The sequence below is a fragment of the Python bivittatus genome, unplaced genomic scaffold (genome assembly GCF_059951505.1).
Source record: "Python bivittatus isolate LINGU-HERP-01145 unplaced genomic scaffold, Pbiv_v1 ctg000480_np1212, whole genome shotgun sequence".
NCBI classification, from domain to species: domain Eukaryota; kingdom Metazoa; phylum Chordata; class Lepidosauria; order Squamata; family Pythonidae; genus Python; species Python bivittatus.
The window spans coordinates 104264934-104278134 of record NW_028277075.1 but is presented as its reverse complement, the minus strand read 5'-3'; the positions used below and the strand labels follow the sequence as shown (position 1 = coordinate 104278134).

The 13201-nt window shown below is 38.9% G+C and overlaps 1 protein-coding gene across 17 annotated transcripts in view; it reads left to right on the top strand.

The window, feature by feature from the left end:
• The window catches only part of LOC103055904 (sodium channel protein type 2 subunit alpha), a 61292-nt gene extending 52565 nt beyond the window's left edge, over positions 1-8727 (top strand). For 13 of the 17 annotated variants that reach the window (XM_088146680.1, XM_088146675.1, XM_088146683.1 and 10 more), the window contains 5 exons: positions 190-243; positions 868-1005; positions 2918-3022; positions 3355-3625; positions 5783-8727. In XM_088146680.1, the coding sequence (XP_088002806.1) occupies positions 190-243; positions 868-1005; positions 2918-3022; positions 3355-3625; positions 5783-6975 (1761 nt within the window). In that variant the 3' untranslated portion in view covers positions 6976-8727. Of the gene's footprint in view, positions 1-189; positions 248-867; positions 1010-2917; positions 3023-3354; positions 3626-5782 lie in introns of all 17 variants that reach the window. The other 4 variants (XM_088146685.1, XM_088146677.1, XM_088146686.1 and 1 more) reach the window with 2 other exon arrangements.
• The last annotated feature ends 4474 nt before the right edge of the window (positions 8728-13201 follow it).

Sequence of the window (13201 nt, the reverse complement as noted above, 5' to 3'; positions counted from 1 at the left end):
AATAAAACAGCTGAAAGATTCATATTTTGATTCATGCATGGAACATTTTATACATCCCTAATATTTCCTCATGATTAAGTTACGTTCCATTGATTTCAACAGGACTTCTTTAAGTACGATTTTAAATGCGTTTTCCACATTGCATGTTTGTATCTCTACTGAACCTTTACTCATTCTGACTCTGTTTAGGCTACTTTTAAAGGATGGATGGATATTATGTATGCAGCTGTTGATTCACGGGATGTAAGTAGCATTTCATATTCAATTAAACACAGAGAAATGTTTCTGGTTTATAACTGTATATGTTGTATTCTATAATTCATGAATTTTCATTTGCTAAAAATTCCATTTGTTAATAAACACAAAGTATTTCTGGGATTTCTGTAGTTGATAAGTTTCACAGGAATTATGAACTGAAAGACATTTGAATTTAGCAGCTTGGATCCAGAATTGTCTTCCTGCAGATGGAAAGGTTTCTACCATCTATGGAGGTTTTTGATGCATAAAACATTTCTGCAGTGGAATGAGATGGGAAGTGATCTTTGCTGATTTCCCCTTTTCCTATTTTGACCCCATCACTTCTGGAAATCTTGGAAGAATTGGGAGGCCCTCCAGAACTGCTAAGGATAGGATGCTATAGATTATAGTGGGGAGAACAGGACTATGTGAAAACCTGGCAGGTTCCATCAATCCTGAGTGTGGGAGAATTTCTGCTGGATTGAAGTATACGTTCACAGCATTGATAGAAATAGGAACAGATACGTCTTTTCTCCTAATTTACACTGAATTGCTGTGTTACAAAGGAATTTGATGACTGCCTGTCTTAAGTGCTTGTACTGAGATACTGTAATGTTTTATGGCTTGTAGGTAGAAGAACAACCGTATTATGAGGACAACTTGTATATGTATCTTTATTTTGTTATCTTCATCATCTTTGGATCATTTTTTACCTTAAACCTTTTCATTGGTGTCATCATAGATAATTTCAATCAGCAAAAAAAGAAGATAAGTATTTAAAGTATTTTCTCTATGCTCTGGAAGTAAAATCTACAATTAAAAAAAAACATAAGAAACTCCCTTAAAGTGTTAGAACAATATATATTTAAATATTTACATAAATACTACTGTGTAATCTGTCCTGAGTTTCTATAGCTATAGTTTCTGAGCTTGCTATAGTAATGTCAACATCATAAGTTTATTTCTTTTTTACTTATAATCCTCCTTCCCAAATACCAGCTTAACTTTCAACATTTTTACTATAATGCAGGAACCAATATGAAGGTAAAGAAAATAGAAGTTTTTATGTACACACTGACAAAACAGAAAAAAAAATGTAGGGAACTAAGTGTAGATAAAATTAATTTCTTCTAAATAATGTTACTATATTTCATCTTTTCACTGGGGGGCCTGACCATAATCCAACACAACAGCTTGAGAAAATATTCCTTGTCCAAAGTTGTAGTTTAAGTTTCATGACTGACAGGGGATCAGGACTTTGTAGTTCAGTCCAGCATGTGTTCTAGTTTTGGCAACTTTTACTAACAATTGTCTGTTTGTATTTGGAATGTTAATTTCATAGGAGGGAAGTAGATGTATTTATTTAATATTTGTTATTTGAAAGGATGATCAGGATGGGTAACAGCACAAAACGAAAACTAAAATGGGATCAACAAATCAAAGCATAATTGAAATAGACATATAAATGTTTGAACCATAGAAAACAATAAAAAGGCCTGGTTGAGGAAGTGAATTCTAACTCCTTTTCTAAAGGCAGAGGGAGAAGAGAGGCTCATAACAACTCTTAGGAGTATGCATTCCGTAACTAGGGAGTGATGCATGGGAAGACCCTGTTCCACACACAACAGGGGGCTTCTAAAGTAATGTTATCCATAAAAGGCCTCTCCTGCAGACGTTAATGTCCAAACAGGTTCATAACAAGAGAGGCAGTCGTACAGATAACGAGGCCCTAAGCCACCCAGAGCATTAAAAATTAAACTCTCTGCCTTGAATAGTGCCCATATGACAGCTGCAACTAATGCAATTCTTTCGGCATAAGCATAATACGTTCCTGGAATTATGCACAGTTTAACAGTCAAGTTGCTACATTTTGCATTAATTGCTTTGGGACACTCTTCAAAGATAGTTTCACATACAGCATATTGCAGTACTGTAATCTTAACACAACCAAGGCATAACTAATTGTGGCTGTATTTAAGCTTTTCAGAAAGATTGCTGCTTGGTACAGTAGGCATAATTCTGCAAATGTGCTTCTTGGCACTGGGAGATACAAAGACAGATGAGGAGAGAGACTTTCCTAGACTATAAACCTGCTCTGTCAGGGGGGCTTCAGCCTATCCTGATCTAAAATAATGATATCCTGTATTTATAGATATTCCCTGGACAGCTAACAAAACTAAACTTCAGCAACTAGAAACAACAAAAACATTACAGCCAATCTATTAAAATGATCCAGCAGCAAAACTAGAAAAGAGAAAGCATTAATTGTCCTCCCTCCTTCCACCTCCAAATCTGCTATAGAAAGCTACATTGGTAGAGTGAATGAAAATACCAGCAAGAATGGGCATATATTCTTTGATCCCATAACCAAAAAAAGAAATCATATCCTGTATACCTATTGCCATATTTTGAAAGGCAAGACCAGATAGAAAGGGTTATTCAGTGTATATGGTATTGTATGGAAATAAATTCTTAAGACACTTCCAGGTCTTAAATATCAAAACCAGTTCTTTATACAGTATTTGGTCTGGAAATAGACTGTGGCCATGATATGATGCTGGAGTAATACAGATCTGTGATTATATGGTGTTATGATCAGTGCATTAAAATGTGTTTATCCATCATTACATAAATCAGTCTGCAAACATCTTATGTAACTAGTTTTGATTTATCTCTTTACTTTGGAGGACAGGACATTTTTATGACAGAGGAACAGAAGAAGTATTATAATGCAATGAAAAAGTTGGGCTCCAAAAAGCCACAAAAGCCCATACCAAGACCAGGGGTAAGGATTTCTACCTCATATATTTTCTGTTCTCAGATCATGCTTTCCAACTCTTAACATTTTGATTAAAATAATATAGAGTGAACTTACTGTAATTATATCTGGAAAGTGAAATATATGAAATTGTAGATTGTGTTATCAAATTTGGGATTTGGGTTCAAGATTTGATTTTTTTTCCTTGATTTTCTCCTGCTTAATATATTGGTCAGTTCCCAAAAGAAGAGGGCCTGAACATTAATAAGAAGTAAAGAGGAAGGGGGAAAAAATCTTGAATCCAATTGTAAAGAAAAGTATTTTTGCATTATTAACATTTTTTGTTTTTGTTTTTACAGAATAAATTTCAAGGAATAGTCTTTGACTTTGTAACAAAACAAGCCTTTGACATCAGTATCATGATTCTTATATGCCTTAATATGGTCACTATGATGGTTGAAACAGATGACCAAAGTAAAGAAATGGAAATTATTTTATCTAGGATTAACCTGGTGTTCATAGTTCTTTTCACTGGGGAATGTATACTCAAACTGATTTCACTTCGTCATTATTATTTCACCATTGGCTGGAATATTTTTGATTTTGTTGTTGTCATTCTCTCCATTGTAGGTAAGAACCATTTGTTTCCAAAAATAAATGACGACTAAAGTTATTTAATAAATTGCATTAGATTTCTAATTCAATAATAGGTTTGTAATTTGATTCACTAAAGTCATGTATTAATTTTTTTTAGATTCCTGGTTCAGTAACAGGATTGTTTTATGTATAATGAAAACGAGAGTTAATAGTAATTGGCAAATACAAGTAAATATAAGTATGCCCCAAATGATATACATATTGACACACACAAAAATGCCAGACTTCAAATATACACTTTTGTTGGATTTAAGTGCAAACAAGAGAAATTCATGGAGGGCAGGGTTGTTAGCAGCTGTATCACATGTATTGAATCACAGGCAGCATATCTTAAATTGGCAGCTACTAGCAAACAATAGTGGGGGGTTAGTGATGCATCTGACTGGTCCTTGTGTGACATAGAGTAGTATATTATATATTACATAGATCATCATCCTGATCCAACAGAGTTCATCTTATACTCTAATAAACAAGCATAAGGGTTGGAATTCTCCTCCTTCCCCGTCTCATATGCTGTAATTCTCAAATTACTTTTGGCCTAGTGTCAACCATAATCTGCCAATACACCTGATGGGTAGATTGTGGTTTGAACATCTTGCAACCCAGTTAAACAGCTTGTTTTAAAAGGGAGGTAAGTAAATCAGAGGACAGGTAAAAGGAAAGAAGTTCTATGGTTTGGCATTATATTTGAGTCAGCTCATGCTACATGCAATTGAAGTTTTATAATAATAAGAGTGAAAAAGGCATATGAAGAGAGTGCATGAGACAAAATACAGGATGAAGGAACATAAGGTCATTTTTGTTTTGTTTTGTTTTTTTGGGTGCCTTTGAGTCAGTCTTGACTCTTGGCAACTGCCTGGAGAAGTTCCTGCAGTTTTCTTGGCAAGATTTTTCAGAAGTGGTTTGCCATTACCTCCTTCCTAGGGCTGAGAAAGAGTGACTGGCCCAAGGTCACCAAGTTGGCCTTGTGCCTAAGGTGGAACTAGAACTCACAGTCTCCCAGGCTCTAGCTTGGTGCCTTAACCACTACATCAAACTCTCTCACTCTCCATGTATTAGACAGCATTTCCATCAGTTGAGAAAGAGAATCTGAAGTACATTCAGATAGGACAATCATTATTTTAAGTACTGAAGACCCAGTTTGCCCACCAGCACCTCCCTAGGTGTCCACCATGCTCTTTGGCCCTCTTTATTTTTTAAAAGATCCTTTTGATTTTTTAAAAAAAGTTGGGATGCATCTTTTTTAAAAAGTTGGCATGCATGCTGCAAAGCAAAAGAAGCATAATCTATATTTCTAACAGCGTGAATAGGCCTTGTGTAGATCTCGGCAATGGGTGGCTAAGGCCAGTGCCTTACCTGAAAGCATGTTCCTCTGCCTAGAAGAAAGACAAGGGTCATCTGAGAGAATAGGGAGTACTGTGGCAACTTGTGGGGTGTTTTGGGATTGATGCTGTGATTTTTGTCAGGTAAAACTACGTCCTCGGCAGGTAGTAATAACTAACCAAACTTGGCTAACCTCAGAAGCTAAGAAGGATTAACCTTATTTGGAAGGAAATCTCAGGGTTCTAGGCTAGACTAGGAAGTAAAAAAAAAAAAAAATTCTGAAAAAGCAATAGTGAATCACTTCTATAATGAGGCCAAGAAAACTTTGTGAATACTGTCCCAAAGAATTGGGCACAATATGTGGGCATTGTTGCTTATGAAATAAATCCAAGAGTCAGTAGAAGTTTGCCTCCCTCTTTATCTATCCTCAACAGATACTGTTTATACAGCAGTCAAAGCAATATATTTGAAACATGTTAAAATTGTAATCCAGTGAACCAAAGAATTTTTACAGATTTTCTTGTGTTTACAAGATTGCTTTAGAATTTGCCTAAGATAATGAATATTAACAGTCTTTATTTTTCTTAACTGTTAAGTTTACTGCTTGTTAAATTTCTTCCACACCTCAGCATCTAATCAATATCCTCTTCCCTTTGGACTAATGTAGCAGTTACATGTAGGAATCATTAAAAAATAGTTTGGTTTAATTTTCATGTGTGTTTAATGCCCAAGTTTTGCTTTATAAAATAATGAGAAATAATGTGTGCTGTAAAAAAGTGTCACTTTTAATTATTTTTTCTTTTGCAGGAATGTTCCTCGCAGAGATTATCGAGAAATACTTTGTATCGCCCACCCTGTTCAGAGTGATTCGACTTGCCAGGATAGGTCGAATCCTGCGTCTAATCAAGGGGGCAAAAGGGATCCGCACCCTGCTTTTTGCCTTGATGATGTCTCTTCCGGCCTTGTTTAACATTGGTCTCCTCCTTTTTCTGGTCATGTTCATCTACGCTATCTTTGGAATGTCCAACTTTGCCTACGTGAAGAGAGAAGTTGGCATAGATGACCTGTTCAACTTTGAAACTTTTGGCAACAGCATGCTCTGCCTCTTTCAGATCACCACCTCTGCTGGCTGGGATGGCTTGCTAGCACCTATCCTGAACAGTGGGCCTCCAGACTGTGACCCTGAGATAGACCACCCGGGAAGCTCGGTCAAGGGAGACTGTGGCAATCCTTCCGTTGGGATTTTCTTCTTTGTCAGCTACATTATCATCTCCTTTTTAGTTGTAGTAAATATGTACATTGCTGTCATTCTGGAGAACTTCAGCGTAGCTACAGAAGAAAGTGCTGAACCTTTGAGTGAGGATGACTTTGAGATGTTCTATGAAGTCTGGGAAAAGTTTGATCCAGATGCATCCCAATTCATAGAATATAGTAAACTTTCTGATTTTGCTGCTTCACTGGATCCTCCTCTTCTGATTGCAAAGCCAAACAATGTACAGCTAATTGCAATGGACTTGCCCATGGTGAGCGGTGATAGAATTCACTGCCTTGATATTTTGTTTGCCTTTACAAAGCGTGTTTTGGGAGAAAGTGAAGAAATGGATTTACTCAGAGTGCAAATGGAAGACCGATTCATGGCAGCCAATCCATCAAAAGTTTCATATGAACCAATTACCACCACATTAAAACGAAAGCAGGAGGAGGTGTCTGCTGTCATCATTCAGCGGGCTTTCAGGCGTTTCCTCCTAAAACAGAAAGTTAAAAAAGTAACTTCTACGTATAATAAAGAAAAATGCAGAGATGGCGATGTCCTACCAATCAAAGACATGACCGCCGATAGGTTTAATGGGGGTTCCAGTCCAGAGAAAACAGATGAGAGCTCGTCTACCACCTCTCCCCCTTCCTATGATAGTGTTACCAAGCCAAACAAAGAGAAATATGAAAAGGGCAAAGCAGACAGAGACTGTAAAGGTAAAGATACAAGGATTAGCAAAAAGTGAAACAAACCATTTGTATTATTTGTTCTTCAACTTGTTTACAGCCTTTGAAGGAGATGTATTTGTCAGCAAAGCTCCACTGGAGAGTTATGCTAAACTATCAGTGTTTATAAATATATTACATGTATATCTATGTATAGATATAGACATATGCAGGTATGTCTCTCCATAGATACGTATGCTCTCTTTCAAGGTTAGTGCCTATAACAAGACAGCGACCCCTCGTCACCAGACCTTAACTCTGGAAAATAGAGTAGCCACCTATTGCTCTCACTGGAAAAGAGGGGGGCAACCTGGCTGCACAGTATAAGGTGGGCAAAGCTACTACACATTCAGTAAATTGCAAGACACTTAATTCAGTAAGTGTTCTCACTGTGTGTTCTTCAGCAGCCGCATTTGCCATATTTTCGCACGTGTGCACACACCAACACACGCACAGTATAGGTGAATTTATCATTTTTTTAAAAATCCGCAGGGTGTTTATATGTAACTATTTTTCTAAATGGGATTTCTGTTCTGGTGGGAGGGAAGGGATGGGGCAACCAGGGCCAAGTGTTCCACTCTCTAATTCTCTATAACATTCAGACAAGGAAGCAATTTGCATGAAGGCATGCTGCACTCCTACGTCGTGCGTGGAACCCACGTGGCATCATCCGGCAGAGGTTTTCACCATTTTGCTGTTTCAGCTTGGAGCAATTTTATACTTTCTGTTAAGAGGCAACCTCTTGTCCCTACTATTTATACAATTCCAAGATGCTTTATTTTTTACGCTGATTACCAAATCAGAATGGGTGCACATGCACATACTTGTGTTTGTGTCTGTGTTTGCAAGCACACACGCGTGCACACACACACAAGTAGTATCTTAGTCCTAGGGATTTGTCTAAATTCAGTCCCTTACCTAAGATGGGATTATCTTTGCACTGAACAATCATTTAGGTCACAGGTTAATTCCTAATACATTGCAGCAGATAGGAAAAAGGAATAAGCAAAATGTCCTGTGTCGGAGGTACCTGCTGATTCAAGATAACAGTCAAATGTTCAGAGGAGAAAAACCATAAACAAAGTTGCCCTGATGGGGGAAAGATAGAAATGGGCAAAACGTTAGGATTCTATTTTGTCTTAAAGTACTGCATAATCAACTGCTCTCAGTATAGTATATGCCTACATTCTTTTTAAAGAGAATACTGCTACAGGTATGAGCTGTAAAGACCTATTTTACACAGTTGTACATATTTGAGCCTACAAACAGTGGTTTGAGTCACAACATTATTTCTGCAAACATGTGCCCTAGCAGGCCTAGCTTGCAAACTATTGACAAATTATTGTATTCTATAATTCTGTGCCATTATAGATAATTTGGAAGATGCTGAAGCCTGTGAATATTGCCTTTGCTACTAGTGTGCCGTGATCCTTTTACCAACCACCTTTGTTTTCTATAGGAAGTGCTGAATGAAAATGGTTCTTCCTATCACTGGATAATAGTTTGTAGTTATTTATCACTTCTTTTCTCTTCTTTTTAGCTTTTTGAAATTTCAAGTGGCTACTAAATGGTGTAGACCAAGGCTGTATATGGAATAATGCAAGCTATTTAACCGATTGACAATGCGATTAGCATATATAAATAATGTAAAAAAAAAGGCAGTATTTATGTACATAAAACTACATTTGTGCTCTTTTCTTTTCCATGTTTTGTTTACTTTATTTTCATTGTACCTTTCAATTGAGATCTCCACAGTACTAAAAAAAAATAAAATAATTAATGACCATTTGTTGAGTTCTTTGTTTAGTGACACATTCCACATTGGTGTCTCAGTATGAAGAAAATGTGCTCAGGCTAAGGGATCTTATATGCTAGTGATTTATAACACTGCCACAGCAGTGATGATAAATTGCAACAGTCTTTACATTATCAGCGATGCATGGATGACACCAAAAACCACTAGTTTGGAAGGGGTAGTAAAACTGACTGCCGCCCTGACTTGGCAAATTTCCTTCCACTCCTTTGATCACTTTGGTTCCTTCTTTCGTTGCTGAAGCAAAGGAGGCTCACTGCACTCTTCAGAGTTCTAAAACGCTGCAGTGTTTAATTTAGATTATTTTATTGGATAATGAACCAAAGCAGGATGGAGTTGATGCTTGTGTATCATGGCTCTCTATGTGCCCCAGTGTTGCACCTAGATGGGGAAGGATTACCTCTATAGGAGCAGGACTACAACTCTGGGGTCCTCCTTGATTCATAGACACTGCTGATAAGTGGAGACCATGGCTAGGGGGAGGGGGAGTCTTTTCCCTTTCCACACCTCTGGTTGATATACTAGTTGCAGCTTTACAGGAGCAGATGTGATGGTATGTGGGAATGACCTTGGGAGACAGGTGGAAGAGCCACAGACTGGATAACTGGCATGTAAAAGATTTCTCATCCCACAGAAGGGGGGATGGTTTGGGAAGCATTTCAGAAGGGGCCCTCCCTAGTTTTCAAGGGAGTAAAAAGAAAGGAGGGGGGAAATACTTTCAGTCTTGCAAGATTCTGTTAATGTAACCTTACAATAAAGGTAGAGTTAGTACTCATGGTTATGCTTCTTGTTTGGACTACCACAGCTCTTCTCACCACCCATATGGACTACTGCAATGCATTCTACATGAGGCTTCTTTTTAAGACCATGCAGAAACTGCAATTAGTTCCAAAAGCAGTGGTCCGCTAGTTGGCTGGCACATGTCACCAAATGCACATTGATACCTATGCTACAGGCCCTGCATTGGCTTTTAGATGCAATCAAAATGCAATTTTTGATCAATAAAGCCCTATATGGTTTCGAGCCCAGATATCTCCAGAAGCACATTTTCCAGCCAGAATTGACCTACCTGACTTGTTTGTTCCAGGAGAAGCTGCTGGTAGTACTCTACTTCCATGAAATGGGAGAATCTGAGATATGGAAGTGCTGCTTTTCTGTGATGGCACCTGCTTTTTGGAACAGCATCTTGGTTGAGTTCAGCCTAGCCGCCTCATTGCGTCATTTTGGAAGATGCTAAAAACTGAGCTCTTCCAAAGAAGTTTGTCGCGTGAGTAGCAGCCATCTCCAGGCTGGGGGCAGGGGTAGGTTTGCTGGTTTTATCTTTGATTTGGTTGGGATGTTTATGGATCACATAATTATATCATTTTATATTGTGCTTTATTTTATGTATCTGTATTAATCACTGGGTGTCCTTGCGGATTACAGAGGGTTGCAAGTTGAATGGATGAATGGATGAAGCCCATTGTATACTGTTGCCACTGGGAGCAGTACCAATTTGATGAGGAAAGAGATAAATGTCAGAAATGATTATCTTATGCGATGATTTAATTTTAAGCAACCCAACCAGAAAATTACAAAGATATTTCCTCACCGTTCAAAAGTCGAGCTTCCTTTCCTGCTCAATATGCAAAACTACAAAATGCAAGCGTCCCCTGCAGAACCTCTAGAACAGACTTGCAGCTCAGCTTCATTCATTGTTGCTCATTTGTTTATTCCAGATCCTACTGAAAATCATTATTTGCCACTTGCCATTTCATTTCACATGAGGGTTTGAATGAAATCCATGCTGATTTGTTCTGAAACAATCGTCAGAACCCACAACCAATATTCAGCGTATGGGGCTAGTCCATTGATGTATCTTTACTCATATAAATTCAAGTGCTTTGATCTTCTTGGTAAAAACATGCTGCCGTCAGCATCATAGGCAGAATAAAGATACTGCAGCGAACTGAAATGCATTACCATCTCCCTGGAGAGAAGGCCTATGACATCCATCTCAACTACAGGAAGCAGGTTAATTAAATAAATAGGAAAGTATCATACATAATTTACAACTGGGGAATTCTGGGAGTTGAAGTCCACGCATCTTCAAGCTGCCAAAGTTGAGAAATACTGATTTAAACAATGCTACCTTACTTTGAATGCCCTCCCTTCAAATGTATGGTCTTCCCTGGATGGGAAAACATATATGTGGATGCAGCACAAAGAAACTGAATTACCCCAGATAGCCATTGGGCCAAGGTAACAACCACCAGAACAAGAAAGCCAGCTCGGTCCTGAGAAGCATTGGACAGCATAACTCCAGCCTGGTTTATGCAACACTCTAAGCCATAAAGTGGGTTGCTGCATGACTCCAGTCTTTGTGATTGGAAAATCAAGGTCAATGGCTTAGCATGTTATGTGAATCAAGTTAACTGTAATTTATTTAGTAAATCATGCTTAAGGATATTATGGTTTAGTATAAACCAGCTCATGAGCCTTCACCTCTTTCTGATAGCTCCCTAGAAAATTCTTTCCTAAGGATCAAGAGAGCATTAAAATGGTGCTGACTGTACATTATGAGAGCAATAGTCCAGGACATCTCTAGGGACCAGCTTGGAAAAGGTTGTTCAAAGGGCTGATATATGGTAAGGCCAATGTCAGTGGTGAGAAGTTGGGGGGAAAATACTTGGAAACAAATTCAAAATGCCATCAGTTGATAGGGTAATTCATTTTGGAGCTAGTACTAGTAGCTCACTAGGATGAACTCTGCACACCTCTGTGGGCATAGCTGCTGTATACTGTATGTATCTCCATGCATGGGATTCTGTTGTTCCAACTTTGGGAATTTCCTTGGGATGTGACGAAGTACCTTTTTGTGGTTCTCTTGGAATCACAAAGGCTTCAACTGTCCTTTTTCTGAATTTAGGCTATTGTTTTGAGCCAGACTATCAGTAAGCAGCTGTTTGCTCAATGTTTGTGTGAAAAGGCCATCAGAATGAGGAGTTAAGCAAAGCCTTTCCTGGTGTCAGCCCTATAAAGTAGACCAGTCTAAGAAACCAATGCCATATAGGTCTAAAACTACTTTTATTGGAATGGCTATGGTGACAGGATCTTGCAAGTCTGAATGTGTTTTCCCCCTCCCTCTCTTTATCTTCATGTGAACTAGTGATAGGCCTATCTGAGATGTTTATTCAAACTACTTTCTTGGAATGGGCTCAAGCCCTGCTTGATTATTGCCTGGGCAGCAGTTCTTCCTCCTGCCCTTCAAAGCCATTCCCTATGCCCTCTACACCTGGAATGGAACGGAGGCTTTTAGATTACCATAGAGTAAAATGCTGCCTCCCACCCCCAGCCTCAGCAGCTGGGTATCATCCTCCAAGAGACTTCTCTGTGGAGTTCAGGTTGTCATGGTGATGAGGCATCACCACCTGCACGTCCCTGCCTTGGAGACAGAGAGCTGGAATAGAACACTGTTTAGCCGGCATTGGATGCTGACGCTCTGCATCCAGCGTGTGACCCAACTGGGCAGGGGGGCAGCACAACTGAGGAGAGGAAAAGGTTCCATTTTTAAAAGGCTAGTCAGCAACGTAGCAGAGTACGTTTGCAAGAATTTATTTCATGTGGTGATGATGATGGTGGTGGTGATGATTCATATTCATCAGCATGAAAGAATGCTTTTAGAAACCTTATCAGGCTGAACATCTCAAAAAAGACAAAACACACAAGAAAAAGAGATTGGGGAAGGGAAAGAAAAGCATCCATGCCTACGCTTCACAGTATTGTAATGGCCAGTTGTAGAGATGGACTGCCCAGGAAAATCCAGATAATATCGTAACTCCCAGAAGAGATGATTCTGTGCTCTTCCTCATAAGTAACTGGCCCTGTTATGTCTGAAAAGCAGAAGGCCTAGAGCAGTGTTGTCCAAATGCTGGCTGGGGAATTCTGGGAGTTGAAGTCCACTCATCTTAAAGTGGCCAAGTTTGGACAACACTGGCCTAGAGGGACCTAGAACCCTACTAGTGGGCTGATGGAAGCAAGGATTCCTTGTGGTCTGTATCTGCTTCACAATCCTGATGGCCTTTGAGGAACCATGGCTGGTGGAGACAGAAGGCAGCCCTGTGGCAACTTTTTGAAAACCCTGAACAATGTAGGGTGCCAACATCATCCACCGATTTCTAACATTGGCTGAGCATGTAGAGTGCCATCACCCATCCATCCAAAGCTCAGCCAATGTTAGAAATCAGTAGATGACGTTGGCATCCTACACTGCAGCAAGAACAGAGTTGGAAGCAAGAACTTTAACAGGAAACTGTGAAAGGAAAGATGCAAGTGGTCTTGAGTATAAGAGCAGGAAGTTACAAGAAACAGCTATAGGACCTAAATCTGCCTTGTAGTTTCAGAAGAAAACAGCCTTTTTTCTCCCTGCAAATTTCCTTGTTTTTGTGGGACAT